The sequence below is a fragment of the Canis lupus genome, chromosome 7 (genome assembly GCF_048164855.1).
Source record: "Canis lupus baileyi chromosome 7, mCanLup2.hap1, whole genome shotgun sequence".
Classification (NCBI taxonomy): Eukaryota; Metazoa; Chordata; class Mammalia; order Carnivora; family Canidae; genus Canis; species Canis lupus.
Genome location: NC_132844.1, coordinates 28,242,642 through 28,268,772, shown reverse-complemented (window position 1 = coordinate 28,268,772; position 26,131 = coordinate 28,242,642). Strand labels below are relative to the sequence as shown.

General features: G+C 44.0%; 1 protein-coding gene across 6 annotated transcripts in view; it reads left to right on the top strand.

Moving 5' to 3' along the window:
* MRAP2 (melanocortin 2 receptor accessory protein 2) overlaps positions 1 to 26,131 on the top strand; it is a 123,591-nt gene that overhangs the window by 69,137 nt on the left and 28,323 nt on the right. The window contains exons 1-2 of one of the 6 annotated variants that reach the window (XM_072832176.1): positions 7,527 to 7,543; positions 15,544 to 15,605. The exons of 1 other annotated variant lie outside the window; for it this stretch is intronic. In XM_072832176.1, the coding sequence (XP_072688277.1) occupies positions 7,535 to 7,543; positions 15,544 to 15,605 (71 nt within the window). In that variant the 5' untranslated portion in view covers positions 7,527 to 7,534. Of the gene's footprint in view, positions 1 to 5,222; positions 5,570 to 5,934; positions 5,977 to 7,526; positions 7,544 to 15,543; positions 15,606 to 17,767; positions 17,945 to 26,131 lie in introns of those variants that run through there. 4 more of the 6 variants (XM_072832178.1, XM_072832180.1, XM_072832177.1 and 1 more) reach the window with 4 other exon arrangements.

The following is a 26,131-nucleotide window of genomic DNA, read 5'->3' as shown; positions in this document are numbered from 1 at the left end:
CAAAACAAATACAACTTGCCACTTGACTCTGCATCCCATTTATTTATTCAGCATATGTTACTATGCCTACTGTGTGCCAGGAGCTTCAGTGAGTGCCTGATGGAGACAAAACAGTTGCTGCTCTCATGGAGCAGGAGGGAAACCCCAATAATAAATAGACAAATAAGAAAAGCTCTAGTTACAGCTTTGCTATGCAAGGCTAGGCAATTTGGTGCCTCTGCCAGAAGACCTTCCATCGACCTGCAGGCTGAGGCAGGGGACAGAATATGGGGCTGGGGTTTAGTCCTGGATCCCTGGACCTTCCTATGCCTGCACAGAGGTCCTCAACAGTCTCACCTCCAGCTGCTCCTCAGCCTCCTTAAGGGAGTAGCCCCTTACTGCCGTCCTGACTCCCTAACCAACAGAAATCTGACCTCAGTTTCCAGCACATGACCTCTATGCAAAGACAAATGGGCTCTAGTTCTTAATCATATAACCTTGGGCCTTTGACACTATTGCCCATTTCTCCATCAGGTTCCACCTTCTCTCATTCATCTCCTATTTCTCTAGTTTCTCTCTCTCTCTGTCTTCCTTCCAGGTTTATATTCCAAGCTTCTGATACCTACCCTTTCTCTTCTCTTTGTCATTTCACTGTGTGTTCCTGGGGAGCAATTGCTTCCATTCCCAAAGCTTTAGTCACACCTCTTCGCTCCCAGATCCCAAGTTGTCTGAAGATTGTCACTCCCTTGTTCCCAAGACCTGCCTGTGACCAGTAGAGTGGCACTAGATTCCATGTTTAGGAAGGACCTCATTTGAGATTTAATGTTTTGTGGCCACCATATTAAATTTCTTAAAACTTTCATCTTTGAATTTGAACTTACGTTTTGTAAATCTATTAGTTTTCTAGGGCTATCACAATAAAATATCAGGCTAAATGGCTTAAACAACAGAAATGTATTGTTTCATTTTTTTAGAAACTGGAAGTCCAACATCAAGGTACCAACAAGATTAATTTCCTCTAAGGACTCTCTTCTTGGCTGGCACATGGCCTCCCTTGGTGCCTCTCCCCATGGTCATCCCTCTGTGTACACAAGTCTCTGTATGCCTTTACTCTTCTTATAAAGACATAAATCAGATAGGATTAGGGCCCATTCATATGGCCTCATTTAAACTTAATCACTTCTTCAAAGGCCCTGTCTCCAAATACCATCATATTGTGAGGTATTGGGGGTTAAGACTTCAGCATAAGAAGTTGGGGTGGGGTCATAAGTCTGGTAGGGCAATGGAGCAGGCACTGAGCGTTTAGAATCTTGGTTCACTGTCGTCCTGCTTTCCACTGCCTCCCTGGTAAACGTTCTCAGCTGTCAGCTCCCTACTTTCTGGTATGTTGACTGCCCAACTACTCCCTCCTTCTGTCCTGGGAGGGTCAGGGGTCAGCTATCCTTACCCAGGGCTGGCAATGCACTGCATATTTGGAGATGATTTGGCAGGAGTGAGCCTTGTGCCTCCCCCCATTCCTGCTGTTGCCATCCCTTGTGGGTTTGCCTGTGTTCTGTGGATTGGGCAGCAGATCGTGGCAAGGGAAACTGACTGCCCCACCTCCTGGCCCTGGGGCAGTCAACCCCTTGGAGAATTTCACTAGAGCTCTCAGACCTCTTCCCTGGAACGCACACATACAGACATCCAGAAATTTGTACATTTTCAGAGGGTAATGGGCTCCATGCAGCCAATCCACGGACCCCTTGTGTTTTGACCGTGCCTACCTTTCCAGCTTCATCTCAGTACTGCTCTTACCATGCTGCAGCCCCCCTGTATCATTGCAGTCATTCCCCGGATGTGCCTTATTCCTCCTTGCTTCCATATTTTTGCATATGCTCTTGTCTTGCCTACTGTATGCTTTTCTCCATTATCATTGTAACACAGTATTATATATCCTTCAAAATTAAAGTTATATTCTATCTTCTCAGTGAATCCTTATTGTCATTATCTAATCTAAAATAAAGGGCCCCTTTAGGGCCTCTCCTCATCCCTTTGATAAGATTTATAATGCTGAAGTCTGAGCATTTCTAGCTTGTCTGTCCCTTCTACTAGATCGCAAGCAGTTTTGAGGGCGACAACTCTGTTTTTCCGTCCAGTTTTATGGAGATGTAAATGACAGACATCACTGTATAGGTTAAAGGTGTGTACCATGATGGTTGGACTTACGTATATTGTGAAGTGATTGCTGCCACACATTTAGTTAGCATCCATTATCTCATACAGATCCAGTAAAAAGAAAAGACAAAAACAGGACAAAAGTTTCCTCATGATGAGAAATCTTAGCACCTATCTCTTAGCAACTTTCACACATATCCTGCAGCAGAACTAGCCACAGTCATTGGGTCCTACATTATCTCCTCATGCCTGCCTACTTATCTTATAACTGGAAGTTTGTTCCTTTGGATCACCTCCCTTCAGTACCCCAAGGACTGTGTTTGAATCATTGCTATTTTGTCAATGCCTGCTGCAGAGTAGAGACAGTAAATCTAAGTATTGATTGAAAGCCCAACGAATGTATGCATCAATGGATGATGGAATAAGGAGCAGCATGAGCTTGTAGTGAAGAGCATGCACCTTGGAGTCTTGGCTCAAGCAATGATTAGTATTGTGACCTTGGAGAAATTACCCTTAAACCTCAGTTTTCTTTCCTTCTTTCTCTTTCTTTCTTTCTTTCTTTCTTTCTTTCTTTCTTTCTTTCTTTTCTTTCTTTCTTTCTTTCTTCTTTCTTTCTTCTTCCTTCTTTTCTTTCTTTCTTTTCCTTCCTTCCTTCCTTCCTTCCTTCCTTCCTTCCTTCCTTCTTTCCTTCTTTCCTTCTTTCTTTTTTTAAGATTTTATTTATGAGAGAGAGAGAGAGAGAGAGAGAGAGGGGCAGAGACACAGGCAGAGGGAGAAGCAGGCTCCATGCAGGGAGCCCGATATGGGACTTGATCCCAGGACTCCAGGATCACACCCTGGGCCGAAGGCAGGCACTAAACCGCTGAGCCACCCAGGGATCCCCAAACCTCAGTTTTTGAACGTCAGAATGGGGTAAATAGAATGTAGCTCAAAGTAAAACTGTTGTCAATGTATATTGGCAATCAAAGCTATAGGTACATATAACTCAGTCTTGCACTAAATTACTGGGGGCTTAAAAACTATTTTGGAATGAAAAAACAAAATTAAGGAATACCTGGGTAGCTCAGTGGTTAAGTGCCTGCCTTAGGCTCAGGGTGTGATCCCAGAGTCCTGGGATCGAGTCCCACATTGGGCTTCCTGCATGGAGCCTCCTTCTCCCTCAGCCTGTGCCTCTGCCTTTCTCTTTCTCTGTGTCTCTCATGAATAAATAAAATCTTAAAAAAGAAAAGACAAAATTAAGAGACAATGAAATGGTGTTTTCATAAATTAATTTATTAACAACAAAATACTCATTAAAGGTCCACTGGGTACAAGGCAGTATGCTAAGATTTGTGGATAAATTAAACAGGGACTATGGAGGGACAGGAGGAGGCTGTTTTAGAGCTAAACTTCAAATAACAGATGCTGTAAGAGAAGGATCAGAGTTTAGAAGAAGAATTCATTTGTAGCTGGAGCAATGAGGAAGGCTTCCTGAAACCAGTGGCATTTGGGGCAGACCTTGGAGGACAGGTGGGAAAATGCTGCTGGCACTGCTTCCTGAAACCAGTGGCATTTGGGGCAGGGAAGAAGGGAATGGATGCAGCCAGGAGAAGGCATCCTAGGAGAGAAACGGGAGCCCCACTATCCTATTGATGGTGTCACTTGCACAGGAGGCTGCAGTCCCAGCCCCTGAAACTGATGGTTCTTGATCTCTGCCACATAGGACAATGTGCCCTAGTTTTCTGCCTCATGAGCCTTTGGGACTCTGCCCCAAAGAAGCTATCCGATTCTGACAGCTAAGGCAGAGACTGGTTGGTTTGCTGTTGCCTCAGTGCGGGTGGTTCTGCTACCCTGCTCTCTGATGGCTTCACTGCTCCCTGCTGACATGCGTACAGGCTCCAAGGCTGGGGTGATGGATGGTGTCCACATAAACGAGCGTGTGCCGCTGAAAGCAATGCACAGAGTTAGGGGACGACTAATGAATCTCATCACAGATGGTCAGATTATGTCATTGAGAACTGAACTGCCTGAGGATGAGGATTGTACACACAGCAGTAAAGATGGTTTGCAAAATAGTTCATATTATGAGTAATAATGAGACTAGCAGCTGAAAAAAAAATCAATGAAATCAGGAAATATTTTTCTGACGCTGTGAGATGGAGTTAATCACACAGCTACCAGCCTGCCTGTGTGCTGCTAGAGTTGCGTTTCCCCCACTGCACTGTAGTCCTGTTTTTTTTTTAAATAAATTTATTTTGTATTGGTGTTCAGTTTGTCAACAAACAGAATAACACCCAGTGCTCATCCCGTCAAGTGCCCACCTCAGTGCCCGCCACCCAGTCACCCCCACCCCCAGCCCTCCTCCCCTTCCACCACCCCTAGTTCGTTTCCCAGAGTTGGGAGTCTTTCATGTGTAGTCCTGGTTAAACCACCCTTGTGGGGGCACCAGGCTTCCTGAGCTCCTCCATTTACAAACCTGTGGCCTCAGGCAATTCGTTTAACCTCCCTAAGCTCCAGTTTCCTCATCTGTAAACTGGCAATACTGCCTGATAGGGTGCGCCAGAGTAGTAAAGGAAATGCCTCCCACAATTAAGAACATCTCAGTCCGTGGAGCATAGCAAGGGCTTTCTCCCCAGATGCCAGCAGAACTTGCTTTCCCATCTTCAGTTTTTTTTTTTTTTTTAAGATTTTATTTATCTACTCATGAGAGACACAAAGAGAAGTAGAGACACAGGCAATTGATCTGTGGCACTATTGTATTGCTACAGATTTCAGGAGAGAGAGCCAAAAGAATGAAGCTAAAACACATGCAAAAAGATTAAAACCAGTTTTGAATGCTTGGGAGCAAAGGAGGACAGGAGTTTACAAACACAACTTAAAATATGTTGAGGATGAAAAACTTACATATATATATTTTAAAGACTTTATTTATTTATTCATGAGAGACACAGAGAGAGACAGGCAGAGGGAGAAGCAGGCCCCATGCAGGGAGCCCAATGTGGGACTCGACCCTGGGTCTCCAGGACCACGCCCTGGGCCGAAGGCGGTGCTAAAGCGCTGAGCCACCCAGGGATCCCCCTCATCTTCAGTTCTTTACTCAAAGCCACCTTCCCTTTGGGGCCACCTCCCCACCAACATCCTTTAAGCCCTTCCTGAGTTACTTTTCCTCTATAGCTCTTACTGCGACTGCAGATGCTACGCATGTCCCGTATTTCTGGCTACTGGGTGCCTCCTCACGGGAATATAAGCTGCAGGAGGTGGTACCCCCGGCGCCCGGTCCGAGGTCTGGCGTGCAACGCGGACTCAGCAAATGTTTCCTGGGAGGGAGGAGCGAGCCACGTCTGCTAAGTCGAAACTACTCTTGGTCCAGTCCTATCCTTTCGAGGCCCTGTAGGGGGGACATTTCCACGGTCCGTTTCCTCCAGCGCCCAGAAGCAGAGGGAAGAAGTGAATTGAGGTAATTTTAGCAGCTCGCGAGGGAGGACCCCTTGGCCTTAGTGAACTTGCACTCGACGCGGAGGCCCCCGCCTAGATCTCTCTCCTGCGTGCCCCCCCCCCCTCCTTGCTCAGCTCATTAGTCAAAACTGGCCCGAGGGACCCGCCGCGGAGCTGGGGCGGGCAAAGGATCCTCGGGTTCCTCTTCCCTTTCGTCGCGAGCAGGGCGCGGCGCCGCAGGGCAAGCCCGGGGCTCCGGAGGCGGCCCCCGCGCCCCTCGCCGCCCGGGCTGCGGGGCGGGAGCGCGCGTCCCCGCCACACCGCGGCGCCTGGAGCGGCTCGCCGAGGCCGGGGCGGCCGGAGGAGGCGGGGCGGGGCGGGGGCGGGGGCGGGGGCGGGGGCGGCGCTCAGGCCCCTCGGAGCAGCCAGGTAACCGCGGCGGGACGGGGCGCCCGGGGCCACGCAAGCCGAGGCGCCGGGGTCTGGGGGGGCTCGGGGGAAGGCAGTCGGGCCCCATCGGGTTTGGCGGGGGCTTTTAGTCGGGGGGGATGTTTGGGAGGACGGCATCGGCAAGGGGACAGCCGGGTTTTGAGGGTGCCCGGGGGCAGGGGTGAGACCCCGTGCAGAGCAGCCCGCGGACGCCAGCGTCCCGCCCGAGGCGTCCGGAGGGGCTGGGCGCGCTGGAGCGGGGGGCGGCGCGGGGGCTTGGGCGGGTTCCCTGCCCTCGGCTGCGAGGAGGGCCCTGGGACCCCCCCCCCTCCGGTGAGAAAACTTCCCGCGCCCCGGGCCGCCTGCCACGGCTGCGCCCTCCGACGGAGCCCCTCTGGGCGCGGGCGCCCTGCGCATCCAGGGCGGACGCTTGGCCGCTCGGGCCCGGGGCGCGCGCCCCCCGCAGGGGCAGGGTTCCCAGGATCAGTCCGGGCCTGTCAGTTCGTTCCTTTCGTTTGCACTGGGGCGCCTGCCTGCGGGGCGTCTTGCTGATTAGAGGGGGACAGCTGTTGCGTTTTTCTTCCTGTTCCATGCTTTCCGCATAATTAATTGAGGAAGACAAAAGGTGGCCTCATTGGAAACTTGTTCTGAGGCTTTGTGGTTACCGCAGCGGTGTAGAGGACTTGAGGAATCCCAGCTATTACTTAGGATTTAAAATCGTGACACAAGGAAACATTTAATGGTGTCCGGAAAGCAAAGGGGACGCGCGGGGTGGGGGACTGTCCATGCTACTCCAGGGAAAAAGCACACTTCCATATAGATAAATCCTCATGAAAGCCCCAAAGGTAAGGGGTAGTGTTTCCAGTTTGCACACGGAAAAAAAAAAAAAAAAAAAAAAAAAAAAAGCAACTTAGGTTGAGGTATAAGAGAAGTTCTCCAACCCAATCCTCCAGTCAATAGTGGGGTGTAGGGGCCTGAGAACTCGGACTGTGAGGCCAGTGGCCCTCAGCTACATCAGGTGGGGTGCATTACCAAGAATGCAGGCAGGAAAGTGGTCTGGACCTGCCAAGGGTAGGGTCCCGAATGGGAGAGGCTTCCACGAGCTGGGGTGCCCACGTCAAGGAATTAGGTTCTGGTCAGGAAGATCATCCGGTGTTTGCGGAAGATGAGACGATATCAACAGGTACAGGAGAAGGCAGGGTTGCCCCCGGTTTATTTCTCGCTGGGAGCAAAGAAATAAGACCCGTTTAAGAGGTCTTGAAACCCGACCGGGCTGGATTGCTCAACGTCCAAATAACAGGCATCCGAAAGCAGTGGGAGTGGTCACAGTCACCTTTGAGCTGGCTTGATAGAGGAGCATCCGGACAGACTTTTCAAAACAGACAGACTTGGATCCTGGCAACATTCCAGAACAGCTTTGTAAAGGAGAAAGCTCAAGACCTCCTAGGAAAGGATTTGCAAAGACCATTTATGCCAAACTAACTTCTTTCCCTTTTCTAGCAATTTACCCGGTTGCCGGTTGGGACACGCCATATCCATCGTTTTTCAAATGTGGGTTATGAACATAGTGAGTTGCACCAGCCTTTTTTTGAAAACATGACCTTAAATAGAAGGGAGGAGAACACACCAGAGTGCGTTATATATGCAAGGGAGAATATTGTTTTCTGAAATATGAGTCAGTGTATTCTGTGTTGTTTATCCTGCCCCCTCTGCAGAGGTGTGCATCCTTACCTCTGGCTGCCCCCACTGGTCCTTCTGGCTAACGCCACTCTGGTGGGAGTCACCTTTTACTGTGCAAATTATATCATCTGCATTCTAGAAAATGTAGCCTTCCTCCTCTTCCGTTCTCTAGACCTGATAATTTGCCAATCAGAATTCCTCTGAATCCTTTATTTTTGACCTCTTATTTATTTTTTGAAGCGTTTAATTCCAGTTAGCATACAGTGTTATCTTAGTTTTAGTACAATATAGTGATTGTACAATTCCATACATCACCCAGTGCTCATCACAACAGGTGCACTCCTTAATCCCCATCACCTGTTTCACCAATCCCTCCACCCATCCCCTCTGGTAACCCGCAATTTGTTCTCTATAGTTAATAGTTAACAGTCTGTTTCTTGGTTTGCCTCTCTTTATCCCTTTGCTCTTTTGTTTTGTTTCTTAAATTCCACATATAAGTAAAATCATATGGTATTTGTCTTTTCTCTGACAGACTTACTTCGCTTGGCATAATACTCTCTAGTTCATCCATATAGTCACAAATGGCAAGATTTCATTTTTCTTATGCTGAGTAATATTCCATTGTTTATAAACACTGCTGCTGCTTTATCCATTCATCAGTCGATGGACATTGGGCTCTTTCCATAATTTGGCTATTGTTGATAATGCCGCTATAAACATTGGGGTGCATGTATCCCTCTGAATTATTGTTTTTGTGTTCTTTGGGTAAATACCAAATAACGTAATGACTAAATTGTAGTAAATTTTAAAGCTAGATTTTAGCTTTCTTGGGAAGCTCCATACTGTTTGCCACAGTGGCTGCACCAGTTTGCATTCCCACCAACAGGGTGAGCAGGCTCCCCTTTCTCCACATCCTCACCAACACCTGTTTTGTTTCATGTGTTGTTGATTTTAGTCACACCTCTCAGGTGTGAGATATTTCATTGTATTGACTTGCAGTTGATAAGTGATGTTAAGCATCTATTCATGTGTCTGTTGACCATCTGGATGTCTTCTTTGGAAGAATGTCTATTCATGTCTTCTGCCCATTAAGTGTATTATTTGTTTTTTGAATATTGAGGTTTATAAGTTCTTTTTTTTTAATTTTTTACTTATTTATGATAGTCACAGAGAGAGAGAGAGAGAGGCAGAGACATAGGCAGAGGGAGAAGCAGGCTCCATGCACCGGGAGCCTGATGTGGGATTCAATCCCGGGTCTCCAGGATCGCGCCCTGGGCCAAAGGCAGGCGCCAAACCGCTGCGCCACCCAGGGATCCCGAGGTTTATAAGTTCTTCACGTATTTTGTTGACTAGCCCTTTATCTGATATGTCATTTGCAAATATCTTCTCCCATTCCACAGGTTTCCTTTTAGTTTTGTTGATGGTTTCCTTTGCTGTGCAGAAGCTTTTTATTTTGATGTAATCCCAATTGTATATTTTGTTTTCTTTGCTTCAAGAGACCTATCTAGAAAAGGTTGCTATAGCCAGTGTCAGAGAAATTATTGCCTATGATCTCTTCAAGGATTTTTATGGTTTCAGGTCTCACATTTAGGTCTGTAATCCATTTTGAGTTTATCTTTGTGTATGGTGTTAGAAAGTGGTCTAGTTTCATTCTTTTGCATGTTGCTGTCCAGTTTTCCCAGCACCAGTTATTGAAGAGACTGTTTTTTTTTACCCCATTGCATATTCTTGCCTGCTTTGTTGGAGATTGACCATATAATTGTGGGTTCATTTCTGTGTTTTCTATTCTGCTCTATTGATGTATGTATCTGTTTTTGTGCCAGTACCATACTGTTTTGATTACTACAGCTTAGTAATATAACTTGAAGTCCAGAACTGTGATGCCTCCAGCTTTGCATTTCTTTTTCAATATTGAATTGGCATTCTGGGTCTTTAGTTAATAGTTTAACATTTGTTCTTCCAATCAATGACTATGGACAGTCTTTCCATTTCTTTGAATCATCTTCAGTCTCTTTCATCAGTGTTTTGTAGTTTTCAGAGTATAGATCTTTGGTTAGGTCTATTCCTAAACCAGACCATTCCTGGCTATTTTTGGTGCAATTGTAAATGCAACTGCTTTCTTAATTTCTCTTTCTGCTGCTTCATTCTTAGTGTATAGAAATGTAACAGATTTCTGTATATTAATTTTGTATCCTGTAACTTTACTGAATTCATTTATGAATTCTGGTAGTTTTTTGGTGGAGTCTTTCAGGTTTTCTATATAGAGTATCATGTCATCTGTGACTAGTGAAAATTTTACTTTGTCAATTAGGATGCCTCTTTATTTCTTTTAGTTGTCTGACTGCTGAGGCTGAGATTTCAAGTACTATATTGAATAAAAATGGTAAGAGTGGACCTCTTTGTCTTGTTCCTGACCTTAGGGGAAAAGCTCTCACTTTTTCCCTATTTAGGATCATATTAACTGTGGAGTTTTCATCTATGGCCTTTATTATGTTGAGGTATGTTCCCTCTAAACCTACTTTGTTGAGTTTTTATCATGAGTAGATGTTGTACTTGTCAAATGCTTTATCTGCATCGATTCAAATGATTATATGGTTCTTGTCTTTTATTAATGTGATGTATCCTGTTGATTTGCAAATATTGAACCATGCTTGCAACCCAGGAAAAAAAATCCCATGATTTATTTTTAAAAATGTTTTAAAAATAATTTATTCATGAGAGACACATAGAGGCAGAGACACAGGCAGAGGGAGAAGCAGGCTCCATGCAGAGAGCCCAACACGGGACTCAATCCTGAGACCCCAGGATCAAGCCCTGAGCTGAAGGCAGACGCCCAACCACTGAGCCACCCAGGCATCCCCCATGATTTTTTTTTTAATGTATTGTTGGATTTGATCTGCTAAAAGTATTTTATTGAGGATTTTTATGTCTGTTCACCAGAGGAATTGGCCTATAGTTCTCTTTTTTGTGTGTGGTATCTTTATCTGGTTTTGATATCAAGGTAATGCTGGCTTCATAGAATAAATTTGCAAATTTTCCTTCCATTTCTATTTTTTGGAATAGTTTGGGAATAATAAGTATTAGCTCTAACTCAAATGTTTGATAAAGTTCGCCTGTGAAGCCGTCTGACCCAAGACTTTTGTTGGGGTTTTTTTTTTGACTACTAATTCAATTTCTTTGCTGATTATCAGTCTTTTCAAATTTCTATTTCTTCCTGTTTCAGTTTTGTAGTTTGTATATTTCTTTTTTTTTTAATATTTTTTTTTCAATTTTTATTTATTTATGATAGTCACAGAGAGAGAGAGAGAGAGGCAGAGACACAGGCCGAGGGAGAAGCAGGCTCCATGCACCGGGAGCCCGACGTGGGATTCGATCCCTGGTCCCCAGGATCGCGCCCTGGGCCAAAGGCAGGCGCCAGACCGCTGCGCCACCCAGGGATCCCCTGTAGTTTGTATATTTCTACAAACTTGTCCATTTCTTCTAGGTTGTCTAATTTGTTGGCATATAGTTTTTCATAGTATTCTTTTATAATTGTATTTCTGTGGCATTGGTTGTGATTTCTCCTCTCTCATTTGTAATTTTATTTGAGTCTTTTTTTCTTGATAAGTCTGGCTAGGGGTTTATCAATTTTCTTGACTTTTTTTTTTTTTTTTCAAAGAACTAGCTTCTGGTTTCATTGATTTATTCTATTTTTTTTTCAGTTTCTATATCATTTATTTCTGCTCTAATCTTTATTGTTTACTTCCTTTTGTTGGCTTTAGGCTTCATTTGTTCTTTTTCTAGCTCCTATAGGTGTAAGAAGAGGTTTTTATTTGAGACTTTTCTTGCTTCTTCAGATAGGCCTGTATTGTGTACTTTCCTCCTAGGACCACTTTTTCTGCATCCCAAAGGTTTTGGACCATTGTGTTCTCATTTTCATTTGTTTCCATGTATTTTTTAAATTTCTTTTTTTAATTTCCTGGTTGACCCATTCATTATTTAGTAGCATGTAATTTAACCTCCATGTATTTGTGGTCTTTCCAGATTTTTTTTCCTGTGGTTGACTTTTAGTTTCATAGTGTTGTGGTCAGAAAAGGGGCATGGTATGACTTTGATCTTCTTGTATTTGTTGAGACTGGGTTTATAGCCTAATATGTGATCCCTTCCAGAGAATGTTTATTTTTGACCTAATAATGTTTTTAGTGTGACAGTGACTTGGCTCAATGCTTCCTAATGCACAGTCTCCTTTACTATTCACAGCTAGGTGGCTGTGGCTATTTACATTTTGCAAAGTGGGGTTCCCAAAGCTAGGGGCATACAAATAATTCATCACTGGTCCCTGCCCCCCATTATGGATCATCCAAAGTGTGTCCTGCCTTTGCAGAAGCATTTTACAAAGTCTCATACTATCCCTAAGGATAAAGTCGGGGAAGAGAGGATGTACAACAAGGCTCTGTCCCTGTCCCTGCACCTCTTTGATATTATTCACTGGGAGAAAGACATAGAGGGGACATATATCCGAGATGTGGCAACTCTAAATCTGGGAGGGTACTCTACGAGGCACATTTTATATCTGGACAAGAGATAATAATACAGAAGGTTGAGCTCACAGAAGGTTGAAGTTCTAGTCCTGTATTTAGGTTCATAGTCAATTTAAAAAGTAAAAGATGGATTGGCCTCCTGAGTAGCAATTCATGTGAAAAAAAAAAAATCCAGGGATTTCAATGCCCCACCCCCCCAAGCTCTGAATGGACCATCATGTGAAGTAGCAGCTCAATAGCAAACTTAGGTTGCACTGACAAGGACAGACCATTGCTTATAGACATTCGTGTGAAGCTTATTACGTGCCAAGCATATTTATGAGTGTTTTGCAGCTTTATCTCAATCCCTGTAACAAGCCCATGAAGTAGGGAATATAATCACCATTCTCATTTAACAGATAAAGAAGTTGAAGCACAGAAGGATTAAGTAATTTGCCTAAGATTACATAGCCAATAAGTAGTAGAGCGGGATTAGAACCTGGGCCCATAATCACTATCATCTACCTGACTGAATCAAGGGAGCCCAGGGTCCTTCCACCATAGCATCCCCTTCTGGTGGCCCCTTAGTAGAGGACAGAAATTAACTTCGCAGCATCCAGAGGAAGATAACTGAAGACTAGGCCATAAGAGGAACAGTGAGTGTTTAACCTGCCGGAGAAGAGCTCTGGCCAGTTATAAGGCCAGTCCTCAGATATCTGAGGAAGAGGAAAGAGGTTTGTCCGATCAAGCCAATGCTGGGTGATCTTGTGTCAGGAGTGGGGGAGGATTCTTCACCAGTGAGGTAGTATTGACTTTTATGTCTCTGAATGCCCCTTTCAATGGTTGAATTCCTCAACTTAACTAGATATGTAGGAGTAAAATACACTTTAAAAATAATTGGGAATTAATAATCTATCCTAAACATTTACGTGTGTGTATATATAAAGTACTGAATTCAAGTTTTGACTGAGCCACACATTCAGATTATGTGAAAATCAAAAGGAAAGTGCTAGCTCCCCCCCTCCCCCCCAAGTAGAAACTTTAATGTAGATATTTGAGAACTTTTTGTTAGGGCAAGAGATGCCAGAGGATTTCCAGGTGGGACCATGTGGGAGAGGACTGGCCTGGGGCCACTGTAAATTCAGCCCAAGAGTGGGACACCCTAGCAGCTAGATTTTCCAGAAATTCAGAGGCTAAGGTAAGAGTGAGCAGTCAGTCAGCTGAAGGAAAATGAATATCACTAAAGCACCCATAAACAGTGTGTGCAAAGACAGTTAATACAATCCTGTACTACTTTGATCTTGGTGGGGTGAGAAACTGGCTGACAGTTGGACATCAGGTAGAAAAAAAGAAAAGAGGTCAACTTTCCCTCAATCCCTGCAGGAGACCAACATGCAGCAGGACCTAGCTGGCGTAGGGCAGGACATTTAATGTTATAACCAAGTTGGAGTTTATTTTGTTTCCAGACTGCACATTTGAATTCTTTTGGGACTTTTAAGTGGTTGCTTGAGCAGAAAAGTCATAGGATCTACTCAAGTGTTCATCTGAGAACAGGGAGGGTAAATCCATTGAATCCATATTAAAAGGGCAATGGAATAGAATAATAAATTTGACATTTGATCAGGTCCCATAGTTGTGCCAGCTCAGAATATGGATTATATATGCTTGGTTTGAACTAGTGAAGAGTAATAATCTGTTTGCTTGATGTTACATGTATTTTAGACGTGGAGGCAGAAACACTTAGAAAAGGAAATATTTACTTGCCTACAGCTCAAGGGAGTCAGGCTCAGAAGACTGGCTCATCAAATAAAAACACAATAAATACTTAAGAGAAAATACTCCATAAGATTATCAGAGTTCTCAAGTGTACATTAATTAGTCTATTGTTCATGGTTGAAAGCAACTTTTGCGCATGATTACCATATTCCCCAAAGTCATGACTTATCTTTAGATATTCTGTAGCAAATAAAAAGGAAGAATATTGTTTTTCTGTAGGGAGTCCAGGTTTATGGGACATGTTCTGGGTTTTATTTTGGAGACCAACTTTCAGGCAGGATGATCATGTTATTTTTGGCTTATCTCAGGGTGCAAAGTGATTTTTCTTTCTGACCGGAGAATAAGAAATGCTTAGTCCAAGATGTGGTTTATGTATATAATGGAATATTACTCAGCCATTAGAAACGACAAATACCCACCATTTACTTCGAGGTGGATGGAACTGGAGGGTATTATGCTGAGTGAAATAAGTCAATCGGGGATCCCTGGGTGGCACAGCGGTTTGGTGCCTGCCTTTGGCCCAGGGCGCGATCCTGGAGACCCGGGATCGAATCCCACGTCAGGCTCCCGGTACATGGAGCCTGCTTCTCCCTCTGCCTGTGTCTCTGCCTCTCTCTCTCTCTCTCTCTCTGTGACTATCATAAATAAATAAATTAAAAAAAAAGAAATAAATCAATCGGAGGACAGAAATTATATGGTCTCATTCATTTGGGGAATATAAAAAATAGTGAAAGGGAATAAAGGGGAAAGGAGAAAAAATAAGTGGGAAATATCAGAAAGGGAGAGAGAACATGAAAGACTCCTAATTCTGGGAAACGAACTAGGGGTGGTGGAAGGGGAGGTGGGCTGGGGGTGGGGGTTGACTGGTGGCGGGCACTGAGGTGGGCACTTAACGGGATGAGCACTGGGTGTTATTCTGTATGTTGACGAATTGAACACCAATAAAAAATGAATTTATTAAAAAAAAGAAATGCTTAGTCCTATTAGAAAGAGGAGAAAGTCTACATTTTTTACTTCTCCTTCCTTGCTAACATGATTCTTTTATCCATTATGGTGTTGCTGAGATGTGAAGTAAAAAAGCAGAAGTTGAGCGTCTTTTTATGGGATGCTAAAATTATGGCTATTAAAGTCTGGGTAGAATTGTTGTTTGTGTCTCTGTTACCAAGATCTATGGGATTTTCACTTGACTAGAGAACATTAATAAATTGTATAACCCTTCAAGTGCAAATAATTTATAAGCTTCAAATAATTATCCTCCCCAAAGGTGCCTTCATTTTCCTCATGTCCTTGATAACAGCAAAAACAACAATTAAAGGCAAAGGCGGGGCAGCCTGAGGGAGCTGGTTCCTACAGGTCAGCTCTACAGTTGCCTAGTTGATCAAGAAAGACTTCTTTCTTCAAGATAAGTGAGGATATGTGGGTGTATTCAGCACCTGTCTTTCTATAAACCTTTGTGCAGATTTTCCCCCAAAATATCATTCTCTTGTAAAGAAAAAAAAAAAAAAAAGGAAAGAAACAGATGAAGACCTAAAGATCTGGAAACTGTATCCTGTAAACTGACATATATTCCTACCAGGGCTCCACTAAGATCTCCATTAAATTACTTCAACAGGAGAGGATGATTAACCCACATTTCTGGGATGCTGAAGCAGAGGCCAGGGCAACCAGAACCAAGTATGTGTTCATCTTGAACATTCATTCATTTGATATTTGCAGTTTACTCTATAACATATCTGTACATATTTAATATAAAAAATCATCTTTCAAGGCTTCTCTTAAAAGTGATGATCCAGGAGGATGATCCAGGTATGTTCTAAGACAGGGGGCTGACATCCCCAGTACCTAGGAAGGCAGAGCAGGGAACTGACTTTCTGACCCTTGCTGTGCTGGCTTGGTCCGGCTCTCTTCTGACCAGCCCCTCCCTGCAGATGAGGAGCCTGGAGCCTGCCTGGCCTTGCTCTCCCAGACTATGGTTGGCATACAATCTGGGGTTGTACTAGGTTGGCAGTGGGTGTGGTAGCTGGAGAAACTAGAAGAGACCCACATCCTAGTTTAAGAATCCCAGATCGAGAAGGATAAGATGATCATTAGAAAATGTAGCCTTCCTGTGGCTCTGTCTGGAGCTCTGCTTTAGTTTACATTTCTGTTTCTGTGGAATGGGGATTGAAACACCTGGTCCTTCTTTTGGCTTGTTTTGTCAAAAGAATGATTCAGCTCAGGGCTGTAAAGAACGGTGAGTGCTGTTTGGAGGCAGATAGCATGAGCAATAAATACAACACAGGCTTGTTTGCTAGATCATCCTCAAAGTGATTTAAGATATGGCCAGTCTCGTTCTCCTTAGCCCTATTATGCCAAGTGTTTCAACAACTCCAGTAATTAAAATGGAAAGGGTGGTTGTTTCCCTAGTACTGTTAAAATGGTAATTCACCTGGCTGTGATGTTTTATAATAGCAGCCCTATAAATTGGCAAGAGAATTCAGCGACAGGCGAAGTCTGATCCTGAGGGAGTCTGATTTATACTCTCATTATCTGAGAGATTCTGGTAATCCATGGGATGGGATTTGAAGGAAGGGAGACAGTCCTCTCGGGCTTGGGCAGGGCTCTCTGGGTGAAATGGTGACTGAGCCCTACTCTCAAAGGATGGCAGGAATCCCAAGTGGGGGTAGATGACAGTCCACGCTGGCAAGTGGAATAGAGTAGGCAAGGGCTCAGAGGGACTGTCTTTGAGCTCTCCCCCACCTGGCTCCTGTGCTATAATGAGTCTCCCTTTTGTGATGAACCTGTTCACCTGTTGCCTACTTGTGTCATCGGGTTTTTGTGTCACACCTTAATCTCCCCGTGTGCATATTTGAAGGGCTGACATTTAACAGGAGAGTTCGGTTTCAAATACAAGCCCAAATTCTTTGAGGGCACAGGCCTTGACTTTTCAACGTCCACTAAATCTTTCATGGTTGAGCTCATAGTGTTTAAAATATCCTCAGTGGGCTGAATTGACCCAAACTAGTTTTAGCATGTGCAAAACTAGTGAGTGCTCTTTCTTCCTGAAGGAACGTCAGAAATGTATTTGTTGAAGATGGCATATAGTGGGGCAGATTAATGACATTTTGAAAATGGTTTTCTTTCCAGAAATATATTTATTTTTTAGGTACAGTAAAAGTGGTTGGTATAAAGCAAGTCATTTTTAATGGGCTTTCTAGGACAGTTTTTATCTAATTAATCAAAGCTGTATTAGTTTACTATGGCTGTCATAACGAAATACCAAAGACTGAGTTGCTTACACATCAGAAATTTATTTTCATACGGTTCTGGAGATTATAAGTCCAAGATCAAGGTGTCAAGGCTGGTTTCCCCTGTGAACTAAGGGAAAGATCTGTTCTGGGCTGTTTTCCTTGCTTTGTAAGTGGCCATCCATTGGCTCCTTCTTGTGGTTTTCCCTCTGTGCACAAGTGGCCTTGGTGTCTCCGTGTGTCCTTATCACTTCCTGTAAGAACATCAGTCAGATTGAATTAGGGCCTACCCTGACGCCTTCATTTTAACTTACTTTTGTAAAGACCCTGTCTTAAAATATAGCCACATTCTGAGGTATGGGAGGTAGGTATGGTAGGGCTACAGCATTTCAATTTTAGAGGGACACAGCTCAGCCTGTGACAGCACCATATCCATACTGCACTATGTATATACACACACAGGCACGCATACACAGTTTTTACAAATAGACACACATCGTTGACTTTGTGCCGCAAATGGGAAGCGACTGGGTATTAAGTTACAGAATCATTGATTCTGTAGAAAAGCAATCTTACATTGTCCCTTTCAGTCCTTTCCTTTGGTTTCAGAGAGAATGAATATGTAAGCCATTTTAGTCAGCTGTCATGTGAATGCAGGGGACAGAGGCGATGTAATGCGCACCCACGTAAGAGTATCTGCTTGCTATGAAGATGTGGATGTCAGACTGCTAACTTTCTTGCAGAGGACCACTGTTACTGCGAGGTTATCTCTTCCTCACTTAGAAGGTGCTTAAAATGACTTTTTGTTTATGGGACGCTAATTGTCTTAAAAAAATTTCCTTATTTGGCAAAAAAAAAAAAAAAAAAAATGTTGGACAGTTCTGTTTTCCAAGGCCATGAATTTTAGCTGGTCTCCAAAAAACATTCCCCCAGGGCCTTGAGCTAGTTTTAGGAGATTATGTGCTTCCTCTTTGTGACTTTATTTTTTTAAGACTTACTTATATGAGAAAGGGAGAGAGCACGTGTGTGCAAGCTATGGGCAAAGACAGAGGCTGAGGGAGAGAATCCTCAAGCAGACACAGTGTCAGACACCGGGCTTGATCTCAGGATCCTGAGGTTAGGACCTGAGCCAAAATCAAGAGCCAGGGCAGCCTGGGTGGCTCAGCGGTTTAGCGCCACCTTCAGCCCAGGGCGTGATCCTGGAGACCTAGGATCGAGTCCCACATTGGGCTTCCTGCATGGAGCCTGCTTCTCTCTCTGCCTGTGTCTCTGCCTCTCTCTCTCTGTCTCTGTGTGTCTCTCATGAATACATAAATAAAATCTTTAAAAAAAAACAAAAAAAACCAAAATCAAGAGCCAGCTGCTTAACCCACTGAGCCACCTGGGTGTCCTGTCCTCTCTGTGACTTTAAAGGTAATCCACAAGAATGCTCTGGAAGCTTTGGAAGGATAATATGTAATGGACTTCTGCTGAAATGAGGTTGGCTAATGACAGGGACAGCAGAAGGTGAAGCTGGTCAGAAGGAGAGCTTGGGGAGCAGTCAGTGCATTTCCATGCCTGGCGGAGGTAAGGGGACCGCAGCTAGGCCAGCACCAGTATTCTCACAGCTGCCCAGGGCTCTCTCCGACACGGAGAAGGAGGATTCCTCCCAACCGAGACAGAATATTCCTTTTACCTGGAAAGGAATCACCACAGGGTCTCTTGAAAAGAGCAAAGCCAAATACAACTTGAAGGTTGGCCATAGAAGAAGGACGCACACGGGGGAGGAGTGCCTGGAAGTCCCCAAGCGGGATATTTTGCTTTGGAGAGCTCTCAATTACATTTCCCTCAGGTACACTGGGTGGAAAGTGCTGATTTTTATTATTTTCTTATGAGAAAAAATTTTAGAACTTTAAAAACTGTTGGTAAAATGTATATAATATAAAATTCACATTGTTGTGCAACCATCGCAACTGTCTCCAGAACCTTTTCATCATCTCAAAGTGAAACTCTGAATCCACTCAACAGTAACTTCCCATCCCCTGCTTCTCCCAGCCCTCAGCATCCACCCTTCAACTTTCTGTCTCTCCAAATAGGAGTACTCTGGGTACCTCATATAAGGGCAATTATGCAATATTTGTCCTCGCATGCCCAGCTTATTTCACTTAGCATAATGTTTTGAGGATTCATCCATATTGTAGCATGTGTCATAATTTCTTTTTAAGGCTGAATAATATCGCACTGCGTCTATGCACTACATTTTGATTATCCATTCATCTGCCAATCTACATTTGGATTGCTTCCAGCTTGTGGCTATTGTGAGTAATGCTGCTGTGGACCTCAGTGTACAAATATCTGTTGGAGTCTCTGCTTTCAATTCTTTGGGGAATATTCCCAGAGGCAAAATTGCCAGATTATAAAGTATTCATGTTTAAATTTTTGAGGAGCCGCATTACTGCCTTTGATAGCAGCCGCAACACTTTGCATTCCCACCAACAACACACAAGGGTCCCAATTTCTCTACATCCTTGCTAACACTTATATTTTGTTTTTTGCTTTTTTCTGTAGAACAGCCATCCTATGAGTGTGAAGTGATATCTCATTGTGAAGCCCTGCTTTTTGATAGTTGTTTGTTTTTTTTTTTTTTTTACTTTAGTGATTTTTAACTTTTTAAAAAGATTTTACTTAGCATGAGTGGGGAGGAGGGGCAGGAGAAGCAGATTCCCTGCTGAGCAGGGAGCCCAACATGGGACTTGATCCCAGGATCCTCTGATCATGACCTGAGCCAAAGGCAGATAGATGCTTATCTGGCTGAGCCACACAGGTACCCAACCTTAGTAAAAGCACCTATTTTTTCTGAAGGCTCAGGAATAGAGCAAAAATAAATAGATAATATTGAGGACTGAGAAAACCTGCTGTAATAGAGTGGCCAACTTGGGATTCCACTGATATGCTCAAAATCCCTAGAATTTCTTGAAGTCCACACCAAGGAAAGCAAGGTGTGTAGAAAGAGGTAGGAGTTAAACTTCTGGCATTTCTGGGGCAGAGATCCCAACCCATCATAGGTATGGCCTCGCTTTGTGGCTACAGCAGGACAAACATGTTGGGATATAGGACATACAGCATGGCATCTTGACACTCGTGTAGTGGAGTAAAGGAGTAGAGCCCTGTTTTATTATGTGACTCCTTCGCCCTATTTCCACAGTCATCCTTAATCTTTGGATCTTTAGAGTTTGTTTTAGAGATCATGTGAAGCACTTGCTCTGGTCTGCTTGGCCATTTTATTCCTCATTGTAGTTCACCAAATTGATGCTGTGGTTATAAATCATTCTCCTATGCTTGGTCAGTGTGACTCAGTTCATTACCTTTCTCATCCTTGGAGGACTGGGAAAACACAGCTTCCTTAATCTTCAGAGCTGGGGCTGAGGTGTGGTTGCTAGGAGCTGTGTGCCTGCCACCCCCATGTCTCTTTCTGAGCCATGCCTCGTCTCTTTTTGTGAAATTCGTTCCAGATGGAGGCATCTTGGCTTCCTTATGGGGTGTTTTTCTCCCCCTGTGTGAGTATGATGTTCTTCTCACTGTCCAGCTGAAGTTTCTGTTCGAATGGGAGAATTCTGTTCTCAGGTTAAGGGTCAAGTAAGAATGAAAGAAGATAATTCTGTGGCTTCTCCACAGAATGAGAAATGAGTTCAACAAGTATTTATTGCATTTCCGCTATGAACCAGGCCTTGTGTGGGTTGCTAGAAATACAGGGGAGCAAAGCAGAAGAGGCTCTGCCCTGTTGGTGCTTACCAGCGTGAAGAGAAGGGCACTGTGGACTGGTCCGCACAGTCCCAGCACAGGCTGTTCTATGGTGTAATGCAAAGATCTCTTACCATCCCCAAAGGGCTCAAGGATAGTCTTTGTATCCCAGCACCTGGGTTCATGCAGTAACCATTTGCTGGACTGAACTAGGGAGTCTGACAGAGTCAGGAAATGATAACTCTAAAAAAATTACTTTCTAGTCTACCTACTGCTATGTGGCTGCCCAGGGTATAAGTTGAGGAGGTAGATTTAAGAGTCTAAACCGCTGTCCTCTTGGAGGCACCCACTGATGGAAGAAGGAAGCCCACCTGTTATTTAAGCATCTCTCCATTTCAGATGGTGACTGAATATTTATCTGCACAAAATATAAAGTCCTGTGTCTAGCTTTGGAAGTCGTTCTTCTATCTGCATTGATTCTGATTTTAATTCTGAGGTAGTCTCCAGGCCTGGGAACACTGTCCATTCCATGCTTTGCTCCTGGAACAAGTTGCTACTATGAGGCAGAAATGTGAGGATAGACAGGAAGAAGATGCATCCAGAATTTCTCTGCCAAATGTCAGTCACCACATTTATGAAGTCTGCTGGGTAATGTTCTAGGAAATACTGAGGAATAGCATAAAACTTGGTAGTATAGAGACATTTGGGAATATGTCCATTTGAGAAGGGAACAAGTGCATGTGTATGTATATTTGTGTGTGAGTGTGTGATATCTCTAGGCTGACCTAAGTGGCCAGAGATTCAGAATTCAAAAGTAAGATGCACGCTCCAGTCAAAAGAAAGTAGTTAGGAGGAGAAGACTTCAAAGTCCCAGAAGCAAGACCTCTTCAACTGGAAGAAATAAAAATCCACACTCTGTGAAAGAAGTCGCTGATTTAAAATGGGTTCACAGAAAAGGAATATGCAAACTTGAGAATTAAAGTGATGAGTCCAAACAGAAGGGAGTGGCTCACACAGAATCTATAAAAAGGAAAAGTAAACTGGGGAAAACGTCTGCAGTTTTTTAAGCACTGCCCTGGGAGGAGACCACAGAGGCTCCAATTTTAGAAGGTAAAGCATAATTCCTTGCTGGGATGTGTTGCCTTATGGAAATGCCTTATGGAAATTCATCAGGGGCTCTGATGAATCTGACTCATAGCTTGCAGACTCTCATCTGATCTCTGTGTGGTCCTACTCACTGAGATGCAGGTCAACTGAGTGCACCAATAGTCTTCACTTGAGGGCCTCATCACATCTCTGTGCAATGAGAGAATTAAGCTTCTAAAGATACGATTCAGATCTGACCTTGGGCTCCTTAGCCACCAGAGTGCAGGCTAACCAGGCTTTACTTTTGGTTTCTGAAATGCCTTTGCTTGGAGAGACCAAGGATGATGGCTTAAGAGAGTGACTTCTCTGTGTTTTGCTGGGGAAGTTTGTTCTTAGGAATAGAAGGAAGAAAGAGATGAGAACAGATAACCAATGAGACCTGGATAGAACAGAACAGAGACTGCATCCTGGGTGGTAGGCCCACTACTGGAGTTTGGAGATTAAAGAAAAAGAAGATAGTGCACAATTGGGAATTTTGACCTCAAATCTGAATGGGTCATTCGGTTTTCCTCCAGACATGCTGGTTACCATGGGCTTCCCATCTGTGGCACTGGTCAGAGCTTTTTGGAGTACCTTTCTGGCTAGGCTGCCGTGTGTGTGTACGCGTGCGCTCATTTTGTAGGGTTTATAGGCATCTTTTGGATCTCCTTAATGTCCTGTGACTGAATTGGTAGCCACTGGGAAAACACTTTTGCTGATGTTTACACTTTAATATGGAAATCAAGGTCCAACTTCAAGAAAATAGCCCTGTTGGCATGCCTACCGAGCATGGCCCTCCAAGGAGATGGATGAAGAGCCTTTATTCTCTCCACAGGTATCTTCCCAGTTTGAAGGTGGTGGAGAGAGTTGCTTGACCTGTCTTTAAGAAGGACACAGTGTGCCCAGGAGTGGTGTAGGAAGCTGGATTGGAGGAAGAAAGATGGGGTAACTGGGAGGAATGAGAGTGTTGGAAATGTGTACGGGAGAAGGGGTGATGCTTACAAGGCCTTGATTGCTGTCTGGGGCTGCTAGCCATGCTTTCTCCGTTTGGGTTTGAGACCTTCCTCCCTCCTCCAGGTCTATATAAATTGGCCTAAACTACCACATGTGCACCTGGAAAAAGTAAGCTTCCTTCTCAGGTGTGGCTTAAAGGCTCAGTTATAATTTTTCACTATTGTTGTCAGGAGTGTTTTCAGCCGCTTGGTCTCTCGGCTGCTGGGCTGCTCTAGGAAGCTTGCTTAGGATGCATTTCCTCTGGAAGAAGTTGTTTTTCATGATGCTAATATTATGAAGAAATCTGACATTAAGGACATCTGGGGAGGGGGTGCTCAGGAGCAGCAGAGGCATAGAAGGCAGCCACATCGCTGAGCCCTGCATTTCCTGTTTGCTGTGTTCTGGAGAGAGCAGCTGTTTGCTTTCAGCACCCCGGTGAGCAAGCCTTGGCACCAGGCTGCCTCTCCCACACTGGGTGTTGTGGCCCAGATATTTTCACTGTAGTGGAAATATCAGACTCTGGGGGCCACAGCCCAGAGGTGCTGGCACTTCCCAGATGGTGAGACAGTGCCAGCCTCTGTTTCTGCAAAACTCCAACAGGCAACTCTAAGCTTCAGAAATGGGCAGTGTACAAAATCCTGCCAGACTACAGTCTTCTGTTTGTTTCATGCCCTTGTATGTTTGATGGCCCAAGCCAATGAATTTGAGACGTGGATGAAAAATGTTGTCCCATGGGCTTTCTCAAGGGTGCTAGGTGACTGCTTGAGGGGGTGGGGGCAGAGATGCTGTCCTCCAAACCCAACTTTGGGATTCAAGAACCTAGATGAAATACCTGGTGACAGCAAAAGCCTCCTCCTGCTCCACCCCACCCCCTGTTATCTAAAGGCTACCAAAGTGATGGCCATTCTGGGAGAGGCCGTCTAGCATTTCATTCTTCTTCCCTGGAGAACCTGTGATAAGACTGGCTCTGCTCTTCACACCTCTCATCTCCAGGCATTTGTCAGCACTTTGCTTCTCTCTTAAAGCATGGACTTTCCACGTTCAGGATCTTTGCACATGTGCCTTTCATTACCCTTTGATCTGTAGCCATCCCTAAATAGTTCATTTAGGTCAACAGGAATGGTGTAAGGGAGAGTAAAAGAAGGAATGACAAAACCCTTTCTCTCTGGTGAATGAAGCACTGAGATTTCTGGATATCTGAGGTTTTGTACAGACATAATCTATTTGCTAGTTCCTGGCCAGCCCTGTGAGGGTGGCCAGAATGCTTCTTTCTGACTTGAGAGAGTAGCAGGGAGGCCTGCTGGGCACATCGGCCTGGGCAGGCACAGGGGTCACTGCTAGGTACAGATGTGGAGAACAGCTTATACAGAGAATGGAAAACCCTCCCCTCTTTATTTCCTTCATTGTTTTATGTACTTTTTGTTATTTTTAGATTATCTATTTCAATACTAGATGAAGTCTAGTGCCTCTCTCTGCTCTGCTTATTACACTGCCTGTAATACCTGACTTCCAATAAAAATGAGATGGTCAAACCAGACTTCATATTATTTTCCTTAAAAAACAGGAGAGATTATTATCATACTTTTGACTTGTTGGAACAGCAGGAATCCCATGATGGACATATTTCTCATTAAAACTTTTAAAGCATCTAAATGAATGCCTTTTGAGTAATTTTTTATTATAATTTTATTCATTTTTCTAGGGTGCACAGATCAATGAACCACATGGTGAATTTGATAGGAATTGGCTGACAGGGAAGTTAGTGATGCTTGAAGAAGAAGTCTAGGCTTTTCTGTATCAGACTAGTATTTAATAATAGTGCTGGCTGCTATGTGTTGACCTTAACTGGGTGCTGACTACCCATACTTCACGTAATATCACATTTAATCTTTACAGTAACTCCATGAAATGGGTAGTTATCATCATCATTTTCCTGATGAGAAAAATTGAAGCTTAGATTTTTACCCCCATTGTTCTAAAGGAGGGCTGGCAAACTTTTTCTATAAAATAACAGAAAGTAAATGTTTTGAGCTTTTTGGACCATACTATCTCTGTTGTCACTGCACAGCTCTGCTATTATAATACTAGAGAAACCATAAAAAAAAAATACAAAAACAAGGGTGGCTGTGTTCCAATGAAACTTTATTTATGGACTCCAATATTTGAATTTCGTAAAATTTTTTTTATGTCACAAAATATTATTTAAAAATTGTTTTCCAGGAGTGCCTGGGTGGCTCAGTCAGTTAAGCATCCAACTCTTGATTTCAGCTCAAGTCATGATCTCAGGGTTGTAAGATCGAGCCCAACATTAGGCTCTGCACTGAGCATGGAGCCTGTTTAAGATTCTCTCTCTCCCTCTGCCCCTTCCCCCATGCTCACATATGAGCTCTCTAAAAAAAATTGTTTTCCAATCATGAAAAATTATAAAAAACATTCTTCACTTGGAGGTTGTACAAAAATAGGTGGTGGGCCAGATTTGTAGATAAGAATAAGCAGGCAAGGAGGAATAGGATAGGATGGTCTGATAAAGGCACATTCTTACCAGAGGGAAGAGCATGTGAGCAGGGAACACAAAGCATGACGTCTCTGAGGAACTGCAGGGAATGTGAGCACAGTTTGGTAGCGTATGAGGCAAGATGAGAGGAGACAGCAAGACCCAAGTCATGACCTTGTAGGACCTTTCAAAGATTTTGGACTTTGTCCTTAGAGAAATGGGAAGCCATTGAAAAATACTAACCAAAGAAGTGACAAAGGCAATTTTTTCTTTTTTAAATTACTGGCTGAGGGGCAGCCCGGGTGGCTCAGGGGTTTAGCACTGCCTTCAGCCCAGGGCATGATCCTGAAGACCCAGGATTGAGTCCTACGTCGGGCTCCCTGCATGGACCCTGCTTCTCCCTGTGCACCCCCCTCCTCTCTCTCTCTCTCTCCCTCCCTCCCTCCCTCTCTTCCCCCCCTCTCCCTCTCCCTCCCTCCCTAATGAATAAATAAATAAATAAATAAATAAATTAAATAAATAAATAAAATCTAATGACTAACTAACTGGCTGATAGGTGAAGAGTGGATCACAATTGGTCAGTAAGAGCAGAAGCAGAAAAACCAGTTAGGCAGCTGGAGAAGGGGGATGATAATGGTGTC